A 25,739-nucleotide genomic window follows, 5' to 3' on the forward strand; every position below is an offset into this window, starting at 1 on the left:
ATTTGAATTTCACACTACTGATCCATTCTGTCATCCCCAGCACAGTTATGTGGAAGCCAAAGCGTTTCCTCCAGCACAGCTTCTCCCTTTGGCAACGGGTGCGCCGCGTTGGCCTGCAGCCCCCTCAGCCCCTGCCAATTCCCCACCTCATCCCTGCAGCCTCCTGCCCCGTGCCCTGGGGCACCACTTCCCTTCAGCCCCCCTTTCAGGCTGCTGCTGCCATTTTGGGTGCCGCTGACCTACTCATCACTGACCCTTCTGCCCTGAAATATTTGTGTAAAACCGTATGTTTATTTATTTAGGAATGAGCGTAACAGCGGAGCCTGCAGCTAAAATGACTGAAGGAAATAACACAACAAAAAACTTTTTTATTTTTGATGCTTTTAAATGTATCTCTGGGTATAACGGAGGGCTGTGTTTTTGCTACTGTTTATTCGATTTAATTTTATTTTAAACCGCGAGGCGCTTTAACGCTTCAGGCCTTGACCATGCTGGGGGGGGATCGGAGGGGGGGGTGCTGAGGGGGACCCCCTCCCTCTGCGCACTGCCCATCTATCTCCACTGCGCCGCTCCTCTCTATGGTGCGGCCTGCTCGGGGCAGGATGTCCCGCCTCTCCCCCCCCTCCTGATTGGCTGAGGGCCTCTGGCGTGCGCAGGGGCCGGGCGGAGAGGGGGCCGAGCTTCCCCAGCTTCCAGTGTGGAGGGAGGGCGGGCGCGGAGAAGGCAGGGCCCGGCGCTGCCGGCGGACGAGGGGGGGGGCGGGCGGGCGGGTAGCGGGGAGGAGGGGCGAGGATAACGCGGGGCCGAGCGGGGCGAGGAGCCGCCGCCGCGGGCGGCCGGTGAGTGCGGGGAGCGGACAGCGCCTCCATCTGCTGCGGGGAGGGGGGGACACAGAGATCCCCCCGCACCCAGCCCCTGGATATGGCGGCGGCGGCGCCCCCGGTGCGGGGCGGGGGCCGTGCCCGGGCCTCCCTCCCTCCCTCCCTCGGTCCCTCCTTCCCTTCCTCCGTCCCCGAGGGGCTCTTCTAGGCCGCCCGTGCAGCCCGGGGAGGCCTTCCTCGGGTGCCAGGGGAGGGGGTGGCCGCGGGTTTCCTCCCCCCTGAGGCCCCGGGGGGGGGTCTCTTGCACCCTAAATTATTAAAGACCCAAGGGGAGCCGCCCTCATCTCGGCTAAAATAACCCCGCGCTGTTGGTTTTGCATGCCGGATTGTTATTTTTCTCCTCCTGTGGCAGGTTGGGTTGCTCGGCCAGCCCGGAGAGGAGGCTGGAGAAGGGAAGATGTCTTCTGAATCTTTTTGTCTGGCCGCGCAAGCGAGGTTCGACTCCAAATGGTTGAAGACAGACTTACAGGTGAGGCGTTAGGGGCTCGTGTCGCACGGCGGTGACCTTTCAGGATCAAGGATGCTTGGGGGCTGAGCAGCTGACAAACAGAAAGCTGCAGCGTTGCTGATGAGATGGCTTACTGAAAGAAATACGTGCGTGACATAACACTGCACGTGAAGGAACACTAAATTATTTTGAGCTGCAAATAGATCTGTGTTGGCAGTCCAGTCTCCTCTGCGTGGAAACAAGCTGGACTACACGTGTGTGTTATTTTTGTGGAGTGCCAAAGCACACACCTGTGTACGCAGCGTTACTGTTAGAACCGAGTTCTTCCTTTAGGCTGCTGCCAAACTTCTTATCTGCAGTGGAGTTGGTGGTTTTAATGCACAAGAGAACTGATGGGAAAGACGCTGGAAATTAACTTTAAATTTTAAAGAGTTCGGATTAGCTTTTACTGTAGTTGTTTGGGTAACAGGTGTAGGCTTCCTTTAAATTTTGTCCTTTTCCAAGGGAATTGATTTTGTATTGAGTCTGTCAAAGCGATGTGGTTTAAATGGTACTGGTATTTGTTGAAATGTACCAGTGTAGGGTGAGTTTTGCTTTAGAAGATGACATGTTTATTTATCAAGATTGTGCGGTAGAGGATTGTGTAGTAGAGGAATGATGATATTATCATGTTTGCCCAATTCAGGTTTGAAAACTAAGAGGAAAATACAGAGAAGTTAAAGTGGTTTGGGTCAGTTACGTTTCATTTGGATGAAATGGGTAACTAGAGTAAGTCCTTGTGTTGTACGTCTTCCTTCCTCTAGATGTAGCATAGAGATACCTTACTTTGAATAACCTTTGCAAGTTCTTGCTCAAATCTCTGAAGTTCTTGTTGGGACAGGCCAGCTGGTGTTATTCCTTTGATATAGAAGTATTTATTTATTAATTGCATTCTGAATGACTTTACCCAGGGGTACATCATGGATGGGCTGAATGGTAGAGTTTAGCTGTCATTGTGTCCAGTCAAAGGTCTGTTCTATGGACTTGTGACCCAAAAGCAGCCTTTTTCCAGTATTTTACATCAAACAAGCTAAATCGGATTCTAAAGTGACAGGTTTTGTATGTAACCATCAGGGCTCTACTATATAATGTAAGTGCCATAAAATTACAGAGGTCACTCTTGATTTGGCTAGTTTAGTTCTGTCTCTCATTTTCTTATCCTTTCCAAAGCCAAAAGTTTGGATTCAAAGTTAGATGTTTTGGCTAAGGAGGTGAATACACTTAGTACAAAAAAAAATTGAAGATGAACATATTCGGAATTATAGAAATACTTTTCTAGTCACTGGAAGCTTAGTTATAGATTACAAATAAGTTGCTTTGACTATTGTAAAATTATAGGTGAAAAAATGGCTGTCTGTCTGTAATGACTGCTGAGTATGGATTGCCTACTTTTCTTCCATATTATACAAGGTGAAAAATGTGACTCTTCATGTGACTTGTCATATTTTTCCTCTCTGTTGTAATGTTTTTTTTTTTCTACATCCCTTTTTTATGCTTACATGCACTTTTGACAGGAAGGTTTCAATTGCCTTAAGGATTATTTTCAACTGAGTGTATAAAATGCAGTGAAATACTTGTCTTTTATGGGATAGTTGTATAGTTAATGGGTTATAATAATGCCACTAAATAATAAAAATCTTAATTTGTAACAAATCTCTGTGAATAAGTTCTTTTATGAAAGTTCTTTATGAGTAATAAGTTAGACTGTAATTGCCAGGGTACTCCCTTTGTTTTCTTCTAATCGTGCTCTAGCCAAAATAATGAGATTAATGAAATAAGAGAACAGTAATCGTTTGTGATCTGCTGGACACAAACATCGCTTCTCTGGAATGTGAAGCGTAGCCAGACCACCCAGGTATAATAGTTTTCTTACTAGGTTAGCAATTTTTGGCATTAGGCAGGTCCTCATCACAGAACTCTGTGTAGATGTATCTGTATGTTACTTTTTATTAATTTTTAAAAAAAGGCACGTGGCTCTTGATTTACTCTTTTTATTGTATTAAATGGCAGATGTCTTCTGTCAAGTAAAGGGGTTTGAGGCTATGGGGAATTTTTGTATTGCATGATTGACTATTGTGACCTAGCTACTTGTGAAATCTCTTTGTAGGCATAAATCTTGTATCACTTTGTTCTGTTTGTACCAAGCATGCAGATTTCCTGCCTTGTATGTCTTTTTACCTGCTTACTGTAGAAAGGCCTTGACAGTGTTCAAGATACTATTAACAGAAATTGAAATTATGATAATAATACCTAGGAGAGCTTTGAACAAAGGCACGCTGATTTAAGTGAATGGATCAAGCTGACTACACGTTACTGGTTAGAATTGACTCTGAAACTCTTCACTTTGCACCTAGATTCATAATTTCTTGCTTTACAGTAGTCAAAGAGCATGTTGGTGGGATTCCTTGGAGAAAGAAAGTTATACTGGAGAGTTCTTAACCTTAGGAGACATACAGAGTCCTTAAAAATAATTTTCTTAGTCCTTAAAAGTACCTTTGTTGTTGTTGCTCTTAAATAACATTCTTTGCTGTTGCCTAATTTGAGGGTTATAGCTGGAATTGGAAGGGAAGCATTTCTTCTGGTTGATGAGCAGTCTCCAAAGTCTGACTCCTCCATTTTTCTTGCCTCTGTTGCCAGAGGCTCTTTATTTAGACTTGATGGCTGTGGCAGTCGTTGTGGATTAGAGGCACTGGAATCTCTCTGATGATCATTGGGTTCTTTTTTGACTTTAGCTCAAGACAATATTGCAGTACTAATGTAATAAATGATACTATAATGTTATGTGCATTAATAACAGTCTGTAATGTAGCGGTATTAATGGAATAAAATCCATGTGTCGTTCTTTTCTTAGCATGGATTGTGTTTAATCACCTGTGAGAGCCCCTGTTCCAGCTGGCATTCAGGCCAAATTTAAGTATACTTACTGAGTTTTGGGGTGTTAGTGTTAATAGACAAAGCCAGCGCGGTGTAGCATATTATTACTGTTCTTAAGAAAGTATCCGAGCCCTTTTGTAGTAACAGCGAGCCTTTAGCCTCCAGGAGCAACTGACATGGTGTGGAAAGTTGGTGGAGACTATATATCTTGATGACAGAATTTTTGCTTCTGTTAATTTCTCTGAAGCTGATTTAATATTATTATAGGAAGCCAAAATGCTCTATAAAGACTTAAGTGCAGCCCACAACTATGTCAGGTCTTTTTACAAACTTTGTAATTAGTTGACCGGTTGTTGTATGTTTTATACCTGCTAAGAAAGTCTAAAAAGTTTAGGAAAGTCTAAACGCTAATTTTGTAAATTGTGTTTTATTCATGTTATTAACGATTTTTGTTAGTTTGTGAGTTCCTGTTGGACCAAAGTTAGGCTCTGTGTTGCCTGAAAAGACAAACTGCTACAGTAGCTGAAAAATTCAGATCAGCTCAGTATGAGATTGCATCAGCAATACAGTATATGTAATGTTTTCTTATATGCATGTATCAATAATGTAACTGCATAACAGCCAAGTAATCCTATGAAATAATAAAACTTGGAGTTGCTAGAAAGGTTGGATTACCACTCACTATGTTTTATTTTAAACATTTTATATTTTTGGTTTTGTTTTAATGCACATTAAAACACATACCCCTGTATATTACTAGTAGAAACCATCACACGTGTAACAAAATCTGTTTGAAATGGGAGATTGTGTTCTAATGGCTATTCTAACGAAGGCATCCCTCTTAAAAGGAAAACATAACAAAATACAAATGGTAGGGAAGATTAAAGTTGTTTACTTAAACCTAGATAAGCAGTTTGCCAAGTCAATTCGAGCTTAAAATAGTGCCATTTAAGTGAAAGTACTGCACCAGTTGTTTAGAACCTGATGCAGAGAACTTTAATTAGTGATGGCCGAATCATGAAAAAAATAGAATCAGTCAGCTAATGAGATGCATGCGTGCGTCTGGTGCTTATTGGTCTGCCCATTCTGGATCCTGCAGAGGACTATTGTGCTTAATAGTGGGGGAGAAGGGAGAAAGGCTTTCGTATTCTTGTAGCATGGGGAAAAAAAAAAGGAAAACACAAAACTTTAAGCAATAGTGAAAGGTGCAAGGGCTGTCTACAGAAAAGAACAGGATGGATTTTCATCAGTTTTCATTCAGTTTATGGTTGGTAGGCTACTTCTGTCTTCTTTTGCCACAGAGATTTGAGAGATCTGTCTAAATTGAAGTAGCCACCTATTACGGTTTTATTTGCCGGAAATCTTTTCACCTTCCCCCAAAGTTAAATTTGGCATCCGTATTTTTGTGGAAGGCCAACTCTTCTAGCACCTAGGTCAGTATCTTTGCTGATGTAAATAGATGATGTCTTGACTGTTAAGAAGCTAGTGAAAGTTGCTTTCTTTGTTTTGTTGGTTTCAGAGTTGTTTTCTTAGTTTCAGTATGCTGATCAAAAATGGAATGTAAAACTGCAAATGAGAACTCCAACTTAAGTTTTTAAATGTCGTGAAATTTGTAATGGAGAATTTTTAATATCTAAAAAATGAGGTAATGCTCTCCCTCTAAAATAAATGAATTCCAAAGGAGGGATGAGGACTGGACTTTACATGGAGTGATAGGTTGGAGAAGTTAAACTCAATGTTTGTGCAGGTATTTGGGCTTAGAGCTACTGTTCCGCAAATGGAGGAAGTTAGAGAACTTCTCTTTCAAGTTTGAGGGTAAGACTTAGTTTTTCTTTGCTTATGACTGCTAAGTGTTACTAAAATTTTGCAACAAATGGAAGCCTGGTAGACTGTCAACAGGGGGACATTTCTCATTTGACTCCAAATCTGTTGAAGTGATAAAAGGCTGCTGGACTTTACTGTCTTTGTCATCAGAGCTTTAGAGCAGTATGTTAGAGCTAATGATGTTCCACTGTACTTTGTATGGGTGTGATTTGTGGCATGCTTTAACAGGGAGGGAGGCTAGGACAGAATATTGAAGACAAAAAATGAAACACAAATTGAAGGGATTCAAAACAGTGAGAACAGTGGAAAGACTTAGGAAAGCACTTACTGTTTCTCCTGTGATATTCTTCTGTTCATGTGTTGAAAAAATATTTTCATCTATTTCTAAGTAAAAATGTATTTTAATGTAGCCTTTAAAATGCAACCAATGGCTAATGCAGAAGTAACTGAGTGGAAGAACAGATTTCTGTCCACATCCCACCCCCCCCCAACAGCTGACAGTTCTGAGGTGAAGATTATTAAGTAGCTTATATTTTAAATCCATATTGACGTTTTGTGATTATCTTCTATTTCCAATGTAGTTGTATATTCAGGAATCCTACCTGAATCAGACCTTATGGTCTTCTTTTATGTTATTTTCTTTCACTTGCATCATTTTTCTTGAGCTCCGTTTAAGTTTTGCAGAGGCTTCTGTGCTTGTTACAGGGAAGTTTATGAAACCACATCAAGAACGTGATCTGCTAGAGCAAGTGGAATAAGCATTGTCTGATTTTGAAAGGTTGTCTTAGAACCAAATCACAGCTTCTGGTGGTTTCTAAAGTAACTTACTGAAAACAAACCTTGTAGTGGTGTTTTGAGGATTCTCAGAAGCTTATCCAGTTGTGGTTGCAATGTTTCATTTTCTAGAAATGTAAGGAAATGCTAATGCCTTGTTCTGTAGAGGTAATGGCAGGAAAGGGATGTATGGGGGCAGAATTTCACTGCCAGCCCCGTTGGAGAATAGGAACAACATATGCTAGCAACCAAACTAGAGATCCCTTTGACTTAATTAAATCTTCTACTAGACAGAGTAAATTACAGTTTAACTGTGGAGATAGATTAGCAAAAGATTAGAGTGGGGGCTGCTCAGTTTACAATACAGTAAAAGTTCGCTTTGAAGTCTGTTTAGGCCCTTGCTTTTTTGACTTGGGTAAGTGATCAGGACTGAGATTTAGGTCTGTGTGGGAAGTATAAATTTGGCTAGGTGCATGCCTTAGAAGCGCAGAGATCAAGAAGATGTGGTCTAGAGATGAGAACGTGTAATAAATGGTGGAAGCAGGTTGGGTTTGTGAAGGTGAGGTGTAAAGGAGATGAAGATACGTGGTCTTTCCTGAAAGGAAGTTAGGAGGTGTTATGGGAAAGATGAGGGAGATTTGGGGGCATGGGGAATGCTACTGGATACGATGAAATGAGTAGGGAGGCTAAGAACATGTGCCAGGGCTGTAGGGTACTGGTTAGTGGGGATGGAGTTATGCATTGCTGTCATCTCAGACTTGGGAAGCAAGTGTCCGGGTGGTGTGGCAAGCAGGGACTTGGGGTCCTTGTGGTAAATTTACAGAGCATATATCTCTGCAACTGTTGACAGTTGGAAACATTCAGTGAAACCTTATTCTTTGTTAATTTACTGAGTTTGTCAAATGAATCCCTTTATACATTCACAAATGAAGTTACTAAATTATTAGAGGGAAAGATGATCGTGTGAATCAAACAACTAGTGGGTGGGTGTTAGACTTGTACTCTTGTACTTGCAATCCCAGTATGTCAGAAACAATGAAGAGACAGTAAGATGTAACATACTCCTGCAGAATATTTGTGAAAAGTCATTGTGAACAGCGCCCTCTTTTTTAATAAGTAATTTGCATATTTAAGTAACTGTATGGCGTGCAGAGGTCCCACAATACATTTAAAGTACTAAATTCTGTTGGTTAATAATTCATTTGTATTAAAACATGTCGGCTTTTCTGATCCTATTATTCTGTCATGTTGTGCTTACATGTGCAATGTGCTAGCTGGGGAATGAGGTGGGAAAACCTACAAGATTGACAAGCCAGGAATGCATCAGATTTCCTGACAAGTCTTAAAACACTAGAAAGAAAGAAGGCAGGATTGTGTAATCAAAGCAGAAATTTGACCATAGAGTTGACTTATTGTTATCTTCAGCTGCTAGTGTCACAGAACCGCAGGACGGTTGAGTTTGGCAGGGCCCTCTGGAGGCCACCAGGCCCAAGCCCTGCCCCAGCAGGGCCACCCAGCGCAGGCTGCCCAGGCCCATCTCCAGGCGGCTTTTGGAGATCCCCAAGGAGGAGACCCCACAGCCTCTCTGGGCAGCCTGTGCCAGGGCTCCTCACCCGCACAGCACAGAAGTGCTCCTGGTGCTCAGGGGGAGCCTCCTGTGGGCCAGTTTGTGCCCAGGGCCTCTGGTCCTGGCACTGGGCACCACTGAAGAGAACCTGGCTCTGTTGTTGCTGCATTCTCCCTTCAGATGTTTGTTGACGTTGATGAGGTTCCCCTGAGCCTCCTCTTCTTCAGGATGAACAGCCCCAGCTCACAGCCTTTCCTCATACATGAGCTACTCCAGTCCCTTAATTGTTTTCATGGCTCTTCACTAGACTCTTTACAGCTCATGTCCCTCTTGTATTGGAGAGCCCAGAACTGGGCCCAGTGCTCCAGGTGTGGCCTCACTGATGCTGAGCAGTGGGGGAAAGATCACCTCCATCAACCACTGTCAGTGCTTTGCCTGATGTAGCACAGGACACCACAGGCCTTCTGTGTGGCAGGCGCACATTGCTGGCTCATGTTGAACTTGGTGTCCAACAGGACCCTCAGGGCCTTTTCTGCCTAGCTGCTTCCCAGCTGGGTGGCCCCCAGCATGTGTGGATGTATGGGGGTGTTGTTCCCCAGGTGCAGCACTTGGCACTTATTGTTGAACTTCATGAGGCTCCTGTCAGCCCATTTCTCCAGCCCGTCAAGGTCCCTCAGGATGGCAGCACGACCCTCTGGCATATTGGTCACTCCTCCCGGTTTCTGTGGGTTAACTGAAATATGAAGGGAGTTGTGAAACTTCTGTTACGGTCCTGGAGTTTTTGGATTATGTCAACAAAACTTCTTGAACAATTTACCCCTTTAAAATTAACCTTTGCTTCCACTTCTGACTGTCACAGTGGCACTGTTTAATGTGTTTGCTCTACATTGAGTAGGTTAATAGTGACCCTGTTACAGTTGGAATTGAGTTGCCTGCAGTTACGACACATGAACTGGTTGTAAGTACAGCTTCTTCAATGTCCTTTCAGGCAGTTGCTTTGATTATTGCTACAAGAGAAGTCCGATATTCCTCTACTTTCAAAATTGTCCCTTCCCCCTCTCCCCCAGCGCATATACCACTGGCAAAATGTTAACGACAGCATGAATGAAAGCAAGTTTGTTTTTCTGAGGACTGCTTGTAGCGTAAGCTTCCACATGACATATTTGGAGGAGGAGGAGGAGCGGTCTCTGACCTGTAATCTCAGTGGTTGCTTTATCTTTGTGCACCATAACAAGAAAATGACTGATAAGAATTTGAACACCAAACCCAAGGCAGAAGAAATTTTGTTTACTCTTTCAGTTTTTAGCTGCTTGAAGGACTTGCATGAGCTTTGTGCCATGCAAAAAGATTAGAGGTTAAAATGGAAAAAATTCTTTTCATTCTACTGTAGCAGTGCTTACAAAAGTAGGAAGTTTTCCTCATTAATATAATGTTGCATATGAAGAATCATGAGTTCAAAGGCTGTAGGTTTTTTAGTGTGTAAGTTTAAGGGCAGTGAGAATTATTTTCCATACCAGGGTGATTTGAGAACATAAAATATAAAAGATGACAATTTAATAGACAGAAGTCTTTACTTGGTGAAAATTGTTATTTTTGCAAAGACTGTTTTTGTAATCCATCCGAAGAGTTGCTGCCTTTGCTATTTTTCAAGCTTGTTTTGCCATAGGTTAGCATTGAGCAGGTGAACATCCTAAAATAATTAAACATCTTCTATGCAATAGGAGCCAAAAACAGCGAAAAAGAAAACGTATCACTGAGAATTGGGAAAAATAAATTCTTTACATGTCCCAGTAAAGACTATGCCCACATCAGATGAAGGAGAAAATGAATGCCTGTGTCTTTGTTGAAATATTTATAGACCTAGAACAATGCAAGAAATTCAGTTGGTGGAAGAGGATTTGTTTTGTTTTGTTTTTTACATTGTTGAAGTGCGACTTTAGTTCAATCTATTCTGTTTTTTTAAAAATTTAACCCAAGTGTAAAGTTTTTAGGAAAACCTAATCTCTGCAAGAGGCCCATGTTCTGTCTAGCCCCAAAGAACAAGGAATGTCACTTTCTTTAAAGTATTGTCACAATGTAATTCTGGTGCCACATAATTGATAAATTGTGGATGAGTTGAATAAGATCTAGGTCAGACTGTGTGATTCTTCTCTCTATTACCCCCCCCGAGGAAAGGAAGTAGCAAGTGACAAATACATACAATTTGTCAGCCCGTACTTTGGGTAAAAGAAAAGGAAATCATTAATACTTGTTGGAGTGAATTTCTGGCTTATGCAATATGAAGTCAAAAAGCTAATGTGGTAATTTAGTATGCTGCAGTGGTGTCATAATGTGCAACCTGTCTTTAATTTTTCATGTTACTTAGATTAGCTGGGTCAGCAAATGACTTCCCTGCAGTTGGCTGTGGCTCTTAAAAACTGTAATCTTTAATAAAATATCTTTAGGAAACTGATCAAAACAAAGTACAAGCAGACTTCTGTGGATAAAGGCAAATATTAACAGCAGTTGTGTAACTTCTTTGTGTTATTCCTCCTCACTTAAAATGCTTTGGGCTTGAATGTTAGTTACATAACACAAGAGTGCTTCTAAATAAGCTTTCAGCATTTTTCTTGGATGTCTCTGCTGCACCGCTCTGGCATGCTGAAGGAATTCTGTTTGCCAGTTTACATTTACTCCACTTCTCCCTTCTGCTGTATGGTTGCAAATTCTAGCCTGGTTATTAAGGAATTCACTCGAGAAGTAGATGCCCGTTTTGCAGTGTTCTGTAGAGCAGAGACCACCAGCAGCAGAGGACAGGGTATCTTGGTCATTAGGTTTCTTCAAGGGAGATTGACATCGTTGGTAGTTCCACAAGTTGGTGACCTTCGTGTCACATACTCTGACCGAGTTCCACGTTCTTCAGTCGCTGGTTTGGAGAGGGGACTGTAGCGACTTCCCCTGTGCTTCCCCATTTTGTGACTTCAAGTAGCCTCAGTTTACTGGATGGCTGTTCCCAAAGGGGAAAAGGGATCCCCCTCCCCCATTTACCCAAATTACTGCATGATGTCGTCTTGAATGTGTGGGTATTTCTGAGGTGACCAAATCATGCTTTTGATGAGAGTTACTCACCAAAAGCAAATTCATCTCACCGTATTTGAGTCTACACAGTCAGATCAGGTAGAGCTTTTAATCTGAAATTAGCATAGCTAGAGAAGCAGAGATCCTGAAGATCATCTAAGTCCCTGTCAAACACACACAAAGAATTTGCCAGTGAGGTGACATATGGTGTTTTTTAAAATTTCTTCTGTGTTGGCTTGAGGGGAAAAATGCAACTGTGTGTAACTGCATATAACTTTTTTTTTTTTAACAGCTTGCTTTTACACGAGATGGACTCTGTGGCTTATGGAATGAAATGGTAAAAGATGGGGAGATTGTATATCCTGGAACAGAATTAACACAAAGTAGTGAACTACCTCCAAGAAAAGGTATGTTTTTTTTATTATTTTTCCCTTTTCTTGTGATGAAAATGGATTTCAGAGTTCATACTGTAAGAAAGCTTTGGTTTCTTGTCACATGTCTATACAGTTTGGCAGTGTTCGTATTTTGAGTTAAATGCAATTGAAACTGATCTCTTTTAAAGTGTGCAGGAAGGTAATGTCTGAGCCTTCAAACGAAGGCTTAAATCTGTTCCAGTCTCTTTAAATTAAACATAACCACTCGTGTTATGATGAGCAAGGCTTGGCAGTGTCCTTTTGTTCACTCTCCTTGGTGTGTTTGCAGCTGAGGCCTTTGTCTAAAGGAAGTGGGCTGAGGAAGGGGTAAAGGTGATAGTGCTATTTCTAATTTTGTTTATAGTCTTCATGAAGTGACTAAAAGGTCAGCTGAAAACTGACCACAATCCAACTGCACATGTAGTGCTTTATTTTGTCTTTTAGTTTACTTTAGGGCAGGTCAAACACTGCAAATCAAGTGACAGAGTAACATATCTATTCAGATTAATAATCACATTCTTTGATTAGAGACTTGCTCAATATTTTACAAAAGGAATAGAGAATTATTAAGATCTGTCATTGGATATTCAATGATTTTCAGCTTTCTGAAATACCTGGATTTGGCATTCCATGTAGTTTTGCCTTTATCAATAAGGGGGTTTGTGGAAAGTAGCAAAAATGTTCTTAAAAATGCAAATGTGCAGTTAGCACAAATAGCACAAGTATCCTGCCTTTTTGTTCCTTTGGAGGGGTGAAGTGTAGGTCCAGTAGAGTGGATGTCATGTCTGTTCTTTTCTGCAGCTGGAGTATGTTTTCTACAGAAGTACTTCTAAAACATCTATTCTTTTGAAAAGCTACAATAGGTTAGAAAACTTTAAGAGTTAAGAGCCTGAGAAGGCTATATTCAGATCAGTGTATGAATTCTCTTTCAATGTAGTTAGCCTTCTTAAATGCCACTGTGCTGGACTACATGGTTTGTAAGATATAACTGATTTGCTAACTAGACTTGAACTTTGAGAAGGAAAAGTTAATCAAGGCTATTTCTGGTCAACGTTGATCAGGTTGTACGTTTGATTCTGTTAGGCAGTAGTGAGTCATGAAACCAGAAAAATTGATGGTCATTTTGCAGCTCAAATTGAATTTCATGAAATGAAAATGTGGAATACTTCAGCCTGTTTAGTTAGTAGTTCATTTTTTTTACATAAATGATGTACAAATCTGTTTCAAGAGGAAAGGGAAAAGTGCATGCCAGTAACTAGATTTATGTAAATCCTACTGTTTTTATATGAAAAGCAATATATTTTAATATCAATATTCGGATTATGCTGCTATATCGACTAATTTGGAGATGAGGGGTTGCTGTAAGTAGTCCTTTTTATTTAGTCTGTTTTAAGAAGTTTTGATTTTGATCATATGTTATAATCCCTTTTACTTCACTAGTGCTATATCGTTCTCTGCTAATGCTGCCTGGGCTGCTCGAAAGAGGCGCTTCATTCTTGCAGCGGGTAGTCAGCAGAGGCAGTAGACTGGAAGACCATGTTATTGATAGTGAAAAGCATTCCTTCTCTTTTCTAGGAAGAAAATGCAAATATTGCATTTGTTTTCCTTGTTAGCAGAAACATTTGTATAGGAATAACCTCTTTGTTTTTTCTTCCTGGCACTTTCAGAAAAATGTGTGTGATTAATGCATCCAGGGAAATGAGTTTGCATGTTTCCAAGTATCACCTAAGGGCACAGCTGTGACAGTAGTGATGTTCAAATTCAGGTGCACTTGCAGTGTGGCATGTACTTAAAAGGTAGTCAGGCTGCCAGCAGGAAATTGGATCCGTTTAATGTCTGAAAATAGTAAAAAGTATTAAATAATATTTTTTTCCTATAAAACTTTAAGTTAGGAAGCCATTACCGTACATTTTGAAGATGTCAGTTGACCACACAAGTCCTTTTTGTTTCCACAAACTTGTGTGTAAATAGAATTCCTGTTTCAATTAGCTATTTTTAATAGGGTAAAACTATAAAAATTATCAACTTCATGCCTCTGTCCTGTCATTGGTAAGCACGGTGGGTTTCCTCTTCTCTTCTGTTGTGCCCCTTACCTGAAAGTTGGATCTTTGTCTGTCAGCCTGGTGCTGTTGAATGCACGCACCTCACTCAGCATTGTGTCTGCAAATAATGATCAAGGCCAAATGCCCAAGTGATTGCAGCAAGGCTGGCAGAGCTCAAACCTTTGTAATGGGAATAACAGTATGTGGGAATTGGTTATGCTGGCTACTGTTCAGACAACATGTATATGAAGCTGTAGCAGTGAGCAGGCATGCAGGCTGGCTCCTGCTTTGAGCCTCCTTTCCCATATAAGAAAGAACTTTTTAAAAGTGCCTCTTTTCTCTTCCTTGTTTCTGCCTTCAGCAAGCTAGTTATGTTGGCTGTACCCAGTGTCTCAAGCATTCAGTACTCAGCTGTGGATTATCATACTCTCTTTGCAGGACAGGGGAAGTCCACAGTCATCCTGTTGGACAGTTTGACTTCAAAACTACAAAATGCTTTATTGCATGTTCAACAGATTTTTAAAAATCGTTTAAAAAGTAGTATACCCCAGAAGACAAACTTTACTTCTGATTAGGGTTGGGAGATTAGAATTTTACGTCATCTGCACCTCTATACCTTGGGGGCTGTGTAAATATGATTTATAAATGGTTAGGTATGCATCCTTCCTTCACAAATAACAATCAAAATTTATGTATATTTATGTAGCCTATATCATGTAAACACTTAGCATTTGGGCTTTTTAGTAAGTCTTCCTCATCCCATGTAGTAAGGTATAGTCATTGTTGTCCTTCCCCTGATCTTTTCCTTTGCAGAAGTCAGGAAGAAGCTGGACTTAAAAATATGTGCATCCAGTGTCAGTGATCAAGTCCGGGGCAAGTTTTCACAAACATGTTGCTTGCAGATGCCGCAGATCTTGTTAAGTTGCTGATCCTCTGAAGGGTTGGTGGTCATGGGAAAAGGAACTGTAAGAGAAGGCTTGGCTGTTTAGGGCTTCATATGTTAATGCTGTTATCTCCTAGTCCGCTCTTTGGCGGAGAGAACTGGTTACGTGTTATTGGTATTGAAATATTTCCTCGATCTCAGATTACCAAATACTATTTTAGAGTAGTTGTGAAACACAGCCCGTCCTTAAAGCACACTGTGTAACTTGTGCCTTGTGAGTGGCAAGGTATTTGTAGCAACATCTGCTGGGAAATGGTTGCAGGCTTTTTTTCTTCTGCTGAGGGATTCCTGACTCTATCAGTTGTTGGAATTCAGGAGCAGCACAAGGCCTTCCTGTAGTAGCTGCTTGAGGCAGTTATGGTGTGCCAGTTACATTCCATGTTCAGTGAAGAAAATAAGGCCCACCTTTAGCTGCTTCCTTTCTGTCCCCTCTTTATGCGGGGTTAGGCTGTTGCTGTGCAGGACTGAGCATGTGGAGAGTTCTTGTGCTTTGCTTTGGAGCTAACTTCTAGCTGAGGATGATTACTTCAGTTGCTTCGTTTTCACTCTCTGAGCATACCTACCTCATCCTGGAGGCTTACGATTATAAACCAAAATAGAGTTAAGAGAAAGTTCATTTGGGGAACTGTAACACAGGTGTTTTCCCCCAATACATTCCTCTGTATTCACACTTAAGTCTGAGAAAAATGTTGTTACAATAGGCTGTCACACTGCCACCTTTTTTTTTGTGTGTTCTTCTGAAAACTGCCTTATTGTTATTTTGGTCTGTGCTGGCTTTGCTCAAGATTTCTTCCTTCCTGCCCCCATTTTCTTTGGGGTTCCCTTTCTGCAATCCCTTTCTTTAAGCATAACTGAGCTTCCATGAATATGAAGTCTTTGCTGCTGCTTTTAACTTAGACTGATACCAGCATTGTCCCTACAGAGAAAGTGGTTTTGTGCAAGTATAGTGAAGCCTTTGTGAAACAATTTGTCATGGGCTTTTAATGTGGTTTTCTTTTTTTTTTCTTTTAGCTCAGCTCCCTCCTTCTCCCCCTACCTTCCTTTTCTGCTCATATAGAAAATTAAAGAAACTCCTCCTAGTGGATTTGTGCATGTTTAATGTCAAGATTATTTGTGTACGACACAATGCTGAAGTTCCAACCTGGGCTGGGACCTCGTCTACTTGCAGCGAGGGACTAAGTTTGTAGTCCTTTGTTGTCATCCTTTGCCAAGGATCTGTTAGAAAGCATAACAAGTTCTCTCGCAGCTCTCTGCAAAACATAGTGTCTTGGCACAGCACCCTTCTACCCACTGCCTGAAATCCCAGCAGCTCCTGCGGAGCGTGTCTTTAGATGTGTGGGTGAGTGGAGAAACAGTGAGAGCATGGTGTTATTGTGGGAATATTCTGAACTGCTCTGGCTAAACAGGGTGCTTGGTTTAAATGTATAATGGGATTTGTGCCTTCTAATGTTACTTATGCCTCGGAGTAGAACCAGCTAAATTCAGTCATCTTTTGGACACGTTTTATTATGCTGATGACTGCTGGACTGTTGGATGCTCCTTGGTATTTGAGGGAGATGGTTGTACTTGGTATAGTTTCCACTTGAAAGTGGAGTATCCACGCTGCTTTATACTGTGCTCAGGTGACCTTTGCTATCCCTTCCTTAGCCCACAGTCTCAGCTGCAGCAGGCAATGTGCAATTGTCTCTTGTTTTTTTTTCTCTTTGCCTTGTCTTCAGGTGCCCCCTCCTGAGTGCTACTGCATGTTGCAGGTTATGAAACGTTGGCTTTAATTTAAAACTTGTATGATTAAGGCAGCTTAAAAAAGCATGTTTTGGGAGGTGCTATTGTCTGCAGCCAAGGAAATGTTTAACAAATAGTCAATCACAGATCCAGTTACAACCAGATCAGACATACATTTTTTTCTTTAAGCCAGATGGAGGAAATAGTTGAATGTTTTTGGAAATTGTACTGCTTGGCGTGCTCTGAAGTAATGAGACCCTTTGATATCCAAGTGGGATAGGTGCAGTCAGATGTGTTGTATCTAGCTGCAGCTGTAAACCTCTTGCTTACTGTCATCTCCTGAAATGTGCTAGTGCAAATGTGTGTATTTGGTGATGGGGGGTGAGATAGAAGGAAAGACAAAATTCTAATTCCTGTCTAGATTGTTGTGGCCAAGGCTTCTGGGAAGGAGTCTGTGTCGTCTGGGTTGGCCGGTAGGAGTGGAGGACCAGTAATTTTTAAGAGCCTGGTAAAGATGTCTGGGTCTAATATCTTCAAGGATAGCTTGCAAATTGTAGTATTGAGAAATCTGGGGGGATGTTTTTAGAAATGAAGGTTCATAGTGGGAAAGGCAGTTGCCTGCGAGGCCCTGAATTGCAAGGCAGTCTTGCACGTTGAACTGGCTGGAGGTAAGGAAATGGAAATCCATACAAATAAGGAAAGACTTCCAGCTGCCTGGTTCTACTGTGTTTAGCAAATTGGGGCTTTCATGCAGTCTTTGATTACAGAGATAAGTGACTAATGTCTGTTTTCTGTCTTCATGAAAGTAATCTTAAAAGGATTGCAAATGCTTTTTTATTGCTTGGGTAGAAAGTGGTGGTATTATTGCTTGCTGGTAATTACTAAGATGCTAGATATGTTAGAAATGTTGAAATACTGCTGCATAAAATTAGTGTAAATGTCAATGTATAGCTCTCCTTGATTTTGAAATTAAGGCAATTGCTGTATTTTACATGTTGGAATATGAAAACAAGTAAATGAAACAGAAACGGAGGTATTTGAGAGCAAAGTCTGACTTAAAGTGCATTTATTGCAATGCTGACCTAATGTGTTAGGGTGGATTTTAATCAGATTACCTAGGAGGTTGCAGCAGTGATTTCTGCATTTTAAAGTCACTGTAATGTAACATGAGAGCTAGCACCTGTGGCAGTTAACGTGTTGCATACTACTTTCTTTTCCCTTCTTTGTTCTCTTAATGATAGACAATATTGCTGTAAAAATGAGGGCTGTGAGCTTTACCTTTCTAATCTAGAACTGAATTAAAGGAGCTTTACCTTTCTAATCTAGGTCTGAATTAAAGGAGGAAGTAGTTTAACTGGTCTTTTTTTTTTTCTTTAGATGATAGCACTGAATGCCAAACTGCATCAAAGAAAGAAGAGCAAAATGACAAAGAAAAGAAAGATGAAGAAGAGGCTCCACCGCCTACTTACAGGGCCAAATCGATTGTTGAGAGTTGGGTGTGGGGCAAACAACCAGGTATTGTGGCTGTTTTGATGATTCTCACTGAAGCATTACAAGTTCTATATTGATCACTGCTTTTGTAGCATCAGGAAGTAATTGGATCAAATGTAGTTGTTGACAGATGCATCTGTTAGGTTAGTGGAATAAGTTTGGTAAGTGGTTAACTGTGATTCAAGTTAACCATTTGCCATAACTACATTTGGGTTTAATTACACTCACGACTTGAAGAGTCAATTTGCACCTTTTGTACTACTTGAAGGAATGATAAATTGGCTTGGAACAAATGCAGTTATACAGTGAAATGTTAAGATGCCTTTAGATTTCTGTTCAGTTACAGACAAACAAAAAAAATGCTTAGTTTCTGAAGCCTGAATTTTCTGCAGGCAATAAAGGTTTAATGGTTGATTTTTCTTTTTGGATTAGTGGTCTGATATAAAGGAGTTTGAGCGAATCATGGGAGGAGTGTTGAAAGGGTTTGTTCAGTTAACTATCTGTCCTGATCCTTGCTAACAGTAACATCACCTGTGATGTCAGTGGGAAAATAATCTGTGTGTTCACATCTTCAACTGTGGCTCTATAAAATACTGATTCTGATATTGAAGCCAGCTGAAGTTCGTAGCTCCTTATTGCTGCAGAGCAGCAACACGTTGTCTGAAATGGTCCAACTTTGAAAGTAACGTTACAGAAGAAGCTTCACTTCAGTGGTTTGTTTTGTACTTCTGGTGCCTGAAACTACCCAATTCAGATACTGGAATGTACAAACTTCAGAGACATCTGTTGTGCCCCTGTTCCTTTCCCCTCACCCCAAATCACTTGAGGATCCCTGGCAAGAGCATTGTCTCTTCAGGGCCAGAATCTGGATCTGCGTAGCCATCTTTGCTAGGGAAGCTATGTAACTTGCTTCTGTTGAGCTACAGGTCATCTGCCAGTCTGCTGTCCTCTGCTCTGTGCCAGCCAGCTTTTTCCCCTTTCTTAAGGACAGAAGGGCAGATGGGCTTGATGTCACTCTAGAAGTAGGACAGAATTTTGCAGTGTAGGAGGAATGAAAAGAATTGCCATTACAGTGGAAGGGGGAGGGAGTGTTAAAGAAGGGAGACTGTGTTGAAGAGATGCAAGCTAAAGGTCATGTTATTTTTGTTTTATATTTGTATTTAGTGCTTGTTGCTGAAGAGTAAAATAAACCTATTGTAAAAAATGGTAATCTAAATACTAACTATCCTACCAAATTTCTCTCAACTGACCAGGGTGTTTGGGATAAGAACTGGCCTTTAAATTTACTCTCCAATGATTTCTCTAAAAATTTAAAATTAACAGAAGTTTATAAAACAAGGGGTGTATGTGTGTGTATGGAGGTTTCAGGAAAAAAAAGTTACTTTCTTGCATTAACTTTTAGTGCTTATATATAGTATGGCTTGTTGTTGAACATGTTATTTCTAGAGTAAATATCTGTGAAGATTTGATGTACTAAATTTGTATTCCTTGGTTTCAGTTACCTTTTGTGCTTGGAGTTCACATCACCTTGTTCTGATTTAACTGTATGGGACAGATAAATCCTTAAATAGTACTATAAACACACTTGTATTTTATTTATATAAGTGTTACAGGTGGCTTTCGCTCATGACTGTAGGTAGCTTTTTGTTTTGCATTTGTAAGAAATAGAGCTAACAATTGCTTTTTGTACCATGCTAGTTTTTGTGGCTTGGTAATTGATTTTGAAAAAAAAAAAAACCAGAACGGAGAATTAATTCAGTCTTGGTGCTTTGCATCTGTCTCATAAAACAAGAAAAACTATTTTAAGCTTGTCTTCTGTCATCCTTCTGAAAAAAAAAATAAAATTGATCCTTCAATATTTGTCAAAAGCACGAAGGAGCTTTTGAAAACGAGAATTGTTTTTTAAAGGTATTCCTACTGTTCCAGTAAGAATGAAAGACTTACCGTGTTTTCACTTGTTTTATATTCCTTTACGAGTAAGGTCTGTGTTTCAGGTTAATACCCTGAGCTATATTTACTGAATTTAATGATTTATGTTATGAAAGTCTTATGTTATGGAAGTTGTATCTAGACATTAGATAGTGGATTATCTATGTTTTAGAAGTGCTGTAATACAATCTTACTTTGCCAAGAAGTCTGGAGGATCACGCTATTGAACTTCAGCAGGCTAATCCAGGTCGCTGGGCCTTGTGACATCCCTCCCCCATGAGAACTGAGGGATTTGGAGAAAGCACAAAAAAAAGCTCTTCATAAAACGTGTTGAGAAGCAGTGCTTTTTGTCTTCCACTCTGTTTTGTGATCCGGGCACAAGTTCAGCGAAGCAAAATGCTTTCTTCAGTTCTAATTTATGCTGAGATCACCGCCAGAACAGGGTGAAGATGTCATACTTGTGGTGATTTTTTTTTTTTTGGCGTGGCCTTACTATGCTAAGTTCTGTAAAAAAAAATAAACAAAAATATGCATGAAACAGTAATAAAAACATGGGTAGTTTATTATTTGACTTTTAAGTTTTTTCTTCTCTCTGGCTTCAGTGTTCATCCATTTCATATTCAGCTCTTACTTGATGCCAGATTCAGGCCTCATTTTGATATAAGTGCTCATTTAAAACATCTTCCCTTTGTCCTGTCCCCACAAGATTGTGTATTCATTAGCCAGTCCTTCTGATTTTTTCTTAAAAATCTTGTTTCATTACTTTCATCAGTTTTCTTGGGTAGTCAGACCTGATTTAGCAGTCCGTATTAGTAATGAATTAAACCATTATGCTGGTAAATCACTGTCATGGCATAGCACTTCTGGGGCCTCCTCAAGTATAGCTGAGAGCTTGTTTTATAGATAATGCTGCCTCTTGTTTCCTTGGTAGTGTTAGTATAGCACTGAGAAGTGGTTCAGAGGCAATACCTAAGGGAGGGGAGGTGAAAACTACCCTTGTGAATTCAGTGAGATACACATGAGAAACGTGTCACTGGCAACAGCAGTTGAATCTTTGTCCTTTGTAAGAAAGGGGGGGACATGATGAAGTTTTATCCTGTAAGAGCTATTAGATGAATCAAGTTTGTACTGTGTACAGAAGTAACTAAGCATTGGTGGCACTGAAAAATCTTTTTAACAACAGATTAAAAGTTAGTGACACATTTCTACTTTGATTTAAAAAAAATAAAATTAAGTTCAGCTTTAGAAAAGCTGATTAAAAAAGAATGGTTCAGTGAAAGGATGACACTTGCCCAGGGCCTACCTCCTGTTTTACATCTCTCAGAATTCCTGCCTCCCTGTTTTTTTTTTTTTTTCACTTTCTTACCACTTCAAACAGATTTTAAATCCCCCACACTCTCAGCTTGAAAGTTATTGTCTGGCTCCAAGCATCTTTTTGATTTTGAATGTTGAATCTCCTCCCTCACTAAATATGAATAAGGTGAGGTGTGCTGATGGGTGTCTTTTGAACAGAGAGGTCAGAGAGAAGGAAGCAAAAAAGCTAACCACCTGTTAGGAGTTGGGTTCTTTCACAGCACCACAGAGGTGCTGAGGCTGTCAGGGCCCTCTGGAGGCCACCAGGCCCAAGCCCTGCCCCAGCAGGGCCACCCAGCGCAGGCTGCCCAGGCCCATCTCCAGGCGGCTTTTGGAGATCCCCAAGGAGGAGACCCCACAGCCTCTCTGGGCAGCCTGTGCCAGGGCTCCTCACCTGCACAGCACAGAAGTGCTCCTGGTGCTCAGGGGGAGCCTCCTGTGTTCTTAATATAAAATAATTACAGGAGTATATTTAGCCACGTTTCTGAAGGAAATTAGGTGGATGTTATGGTATTTTTGTTTTTCCTTCCAGCTTTTGAATCCACTGTGCATTCTGTGGCATTGGCTTGCTGGCCCCCCAGATGTGTGTTAAGCTCAACTGACTGCATCCTCTCGCTGCTCTTTGTGCAGTGGAAGTATTGTATAGTACAAGGGGAAAGAGATGAGGCAAAACATAAAAAGCTGTAGGAAATTAGCACACATTAGCTCTGCTGCTGACAGGAAATGCGTGCTCTTTATAGTGGCACATTCTTGCCAAATTGTTTGAAACATGTTTTGAATTTTCAGGTCTGAAATCTCTTTAGACTATATCGTCTGTATTTGCCTTTTGCTGAAGCTCGTGACTCAGTGGAAGTCCTTGAAACTTTTCACTTCTGACACAGGCATTTTTCACGATCCTTAATTTGCCACTTGGAAGCCTGCAGAGTTCTCTACAAGAGCTACTGGCATAAATATTAAGAAACCATTTAGTATGTTATTTTTTTAAGGTGGTAAGGGAGCAAACATGCCTTTAACAGGCTACCTGCCTTAAACTCATGTCAGGTTAATGTATTGGCTGTGGCTGAGGTGATTTAAGAAGTTACTGCCTTCAGCTGCTTGTTTTGCCCCCTCAGATTTGCTGACGTAACTAGATAACGCATCACTGCTTAACCCTGTTCTGTCAAATGATCTAGGTTAAACGCTACTGGTATTTTTCCTTCTAATGCAGGGAATTTCTGGCAGGATGAATTAAGAAGTGAAGACACGTAGTTATGTTAGCTGCTGTGGGGAGGCAGGGATGTGATAAATTTTAATAGAAGATGGTAAAACCCTTACCTGCCTCCACTGCAGCCAGCAACATATCTGACTGTAGTTCTCACTTAACAAGTATTCTGCTAATGATAGCTTGAGAATTTAAACTTGTGTGTTATGACATCAACTCTTACATTGTAGGTATGGATTAGGTAAATAATTTGTCTCCACCCTTCGTAAAATAACTGACAAAGCAGAATGTTGCAAGGGACATCTGGCATCAAGGACTGGCGTAGTGGCATAAACAGTTTTGTTTAAAGAGTTCGCTGTAACCTTCTCAGCTGAAACTTGAATCGTTGCTATTAATAACCTATTCTCTCAGTAGTCTGTTTAGATACTTGGTAATATATGTTGTTCAGGCTTGACCGATTTCAATTGGTCAGTTCCCTAATGTATTTAAAACTTTCTGAAGAGGAAGTGAATTTTCATCAAGACTAATTTACTTACGGAAGAAGAGAAGATTTAAATATGGGAAGTGCGTAGATACAGCTCACTTTAAAAATAAATAAATAAATAAAAATCCAAAGACACCCGGACACCCTTTTCCCCCAACAGTGTTACTTCTAACGAAACAACGCAGTTCTTGGTTCAGTTTTGAGACCTATCCGAGTTTTAGGATTACTATAGCTAACATTATGTCTGAAATAGCTGTTCCAGTCTTTACCTACACTTTGCCTGTGAAATTTCTTTTGGATTATTGAAATAATAAAGTATGTATAAAGTATTTTAAGAATGGAATTACTTAATTTTGGGAGAAAGCCTCCTAAAATTGTAGCCGTTTCAGATTGTGAGAAGAGTGAAGGAAGAGAATTTTACCACAACTGAAGTCAGTAAACTTAAGTTAATGGTTCATGCATGTTTGTTGACTTTGGCAGGAAAGAAAAATAACTTGCATTTGAAATGAAATATCCCTTGCTTTAGAAAGTGCTATTGTGAAGGTCTGTTTTGTGAAACTTTGTGTAGTTTAATACGACTCAACTCCAGTTATCAGTACTTCAACTCTAGTTGAAGTATTATGTAGATCTTCTGTATTAAAACCGAATTGAACCTTTGAGGTATTTAAAGAGCTACAGTAATGTTATTTTTCGTCAGATGAGCCAGTTGTCATATCAGATCATTGACTATCTTGTTGAGTGTCTTACAGGTTATCCCCAGTATGTATTGCGCTAGGAATTAGTTTTGTAGGTGCTGCAGATGAAACGTTTTTTTTCCTGTACAGACATGGTATTGTGCGCGCATACAATGGTCATGTTGAAAACTGCTACTGCTTGACTTGCGTACATTGTACGTGCTTCTGTAGGATTTTGTTTTTTCTTTTTGCATTCAGAGTTTAGTGTCACCTGTTGCATCAGAGTGGATGGGATGTTGATAACAGCAGTAACGTGGCTGATTGGAGCCAGTTCTGGAAGTATGCAGTTGTGGTCTTTTAGGGAAACTTCCTCATAAGGAATTATGTCTAATATAGGTAGTCTCTACCCGTCCTGATTCTTTCCAGTAGCCCCTGTGCCGTATGCTTATTAAGCATATTATTTTGAAAGGAAGGGCTCTGTCATCAGAAAACATGTCTTTCTTTAACTCTCAGAAAGAATTTGAGGGGCTGTTCACCTTCAGATAACTTGTCAGCCAGGAGGGGATTATGAATACTGTAGCTCTCTGTTACTTTATAGACTTTGTGGAGTCTGGCACCTAGTGCTTCGTTCTGTAGCACCAAGCATAGACTGTGTCTTCCCCAAACACAGACGCTAATGAAAGTGCCATTTTTTTCCATCAACTGTTTATTTACTTTTCCTGTGGATACATAAGTATGTAATATGGGGAATGAACCTGCAGAGTGAAATTGGTTGACAAAAAAAAATATTTTTTAAAAAAAGTCTCCTTGTAAAACAGTGTGATTTGTTTTTTTTTTCCTTCATTGTTATATTCCAGTGGTATTTAGTGATGGATAGGGCTTTAGTCTTTCGGAAGGGGGAAAAAGCTGATTTTTGTGTCTTGTTGTGGTTTATTTAGAGGGATCAGGAAGCTGGTGTGTCAGTACTGACCATATTCTGGTACAGTACTCTGAAGTGCAGTAGCTGAGTAATGCTAACACTTTTCAACTTGAGTTTTTTCCTTTAAAATTATGGTATTCATTTGGAGGTATATTGGAGCTTCAGGCTGGGGACTCATCCAGTCATCCATGAAAGCTTCCCAGTAAACTTATATCATGTTAAAGAACATAATCATAGAATCAATAAGGTTGGAAAAGACCTCCAAGATCATCTGGTCCAACCATCCCCAACCACCAATGTCACCCACTAAACCATGTCCGTAAGCACCACGTCCAACCTTTCCTTAAACACCCCCAGGGAGGGTGATGCCACCACCTCCCTGGGCAACCCCATTCCAATGCCTAAATACTCTTTCTGAGAAGAAATGTCTCCAAATTTCCAACCTGAACCTTCCCTGGTGCAACGCATTCGCTCTTGTCCTATCCAAAGCCAAACCAAACATGCCTTTAGCAGGCATTTGTTTTATTTATGTTTAGTTTGCATAGTGATCTGGAGTAGCTCTGTTCAGCTATGACTGACAACTGTGCTATAGATGTCTTTGTAGGGAATTTTATGGGGCAAAAATTAAGGGTACTGTGGCTTTTTTGTCATATTTCCTGTTGTTGAGCCAAAGTATGGATGTTTATAATAGCTGCTATTACTTTTGTCTGATTTCTTAAGGTCTAGACTATAAGGAATGCTTACTGTTCTTACTCATTGAAAAAGTCAGTTGTTCGTCATAAGCGGAAAAATGCAAATTGCCTCAGGGAAAGGAATCTAACACATGAAATAGTGAAATGTGAGTAGCAGTGTTGAAAACAGGCTGGGGTGATGGTTGACAACAAGCTGTATGTGACTGTGCAATGTGATATGGTGGCAGAGAAGGCTGCTTGAATTCTCTGCTGGCTGCTCAGGGATGTATCACAGAGTGGGGACAAAACTTTGAAATACTTTAGAGAGTTACATTTACAAAAAAAAAAAAAAAAGCCTCGTGCCTCGTTAGATACAATTCAGCTCCAGAGGCTACCATAAGAGTGTCTGAATTTCTATAGCTTGGAGGCTGCT

General features: G+C 40.5%; 1 protein-coding gene across 3 annotated transcripts in view; it reads left to right on the forward strand.

Moving 5' to 3' along the window:
- Positions 1-707: 707 nt before the first annotated feature.
- The window catches only part of HERC2 (HECT and RLD domain containing E3 ubiquitin protein ligase 2), a 111,567-nt gene continuing 86,535 nt past the window's right edge, over positions 708-25,739 (forward strand). For 2 of the 3 annotated variants that reach the window (XM_083805733.1, XM_083805734.1), the window contains exons 1-4: positions 708-839; positions 1,234-1,350; positions 11,757-11,871; positions 17,962-18,099. In XM_083805733.1, coding sequence (XP_083661859.1) covers positions 1,279-1,350; positions 11,757-11,871; positions 17,962-18,099 — 325 coding nt within the window. In that variant the 5' untranslated portion in view covers positions 708-839; positions 1,234-1,278. Of the gene's footprint in view, positions 840-1,233; positions 1,351-11,756; positions 11,872-17,961; positions 18,100-25,739 lie in introns of those variants that run through there. The other variant, XM_083805735.1, reaches the window with a different exon arrangement.

Source organism: Anser anser (assembly GCF_964211835.1).
Source record: "Anser anser genome assembly, chromosome: 1".
NCBI classification, from domain to species: domain Eukaryota; kingdom Metazoa; phylum Chordata; class Aves; order Anseriformes; family Anatidae; genus Anser; species Anser anser.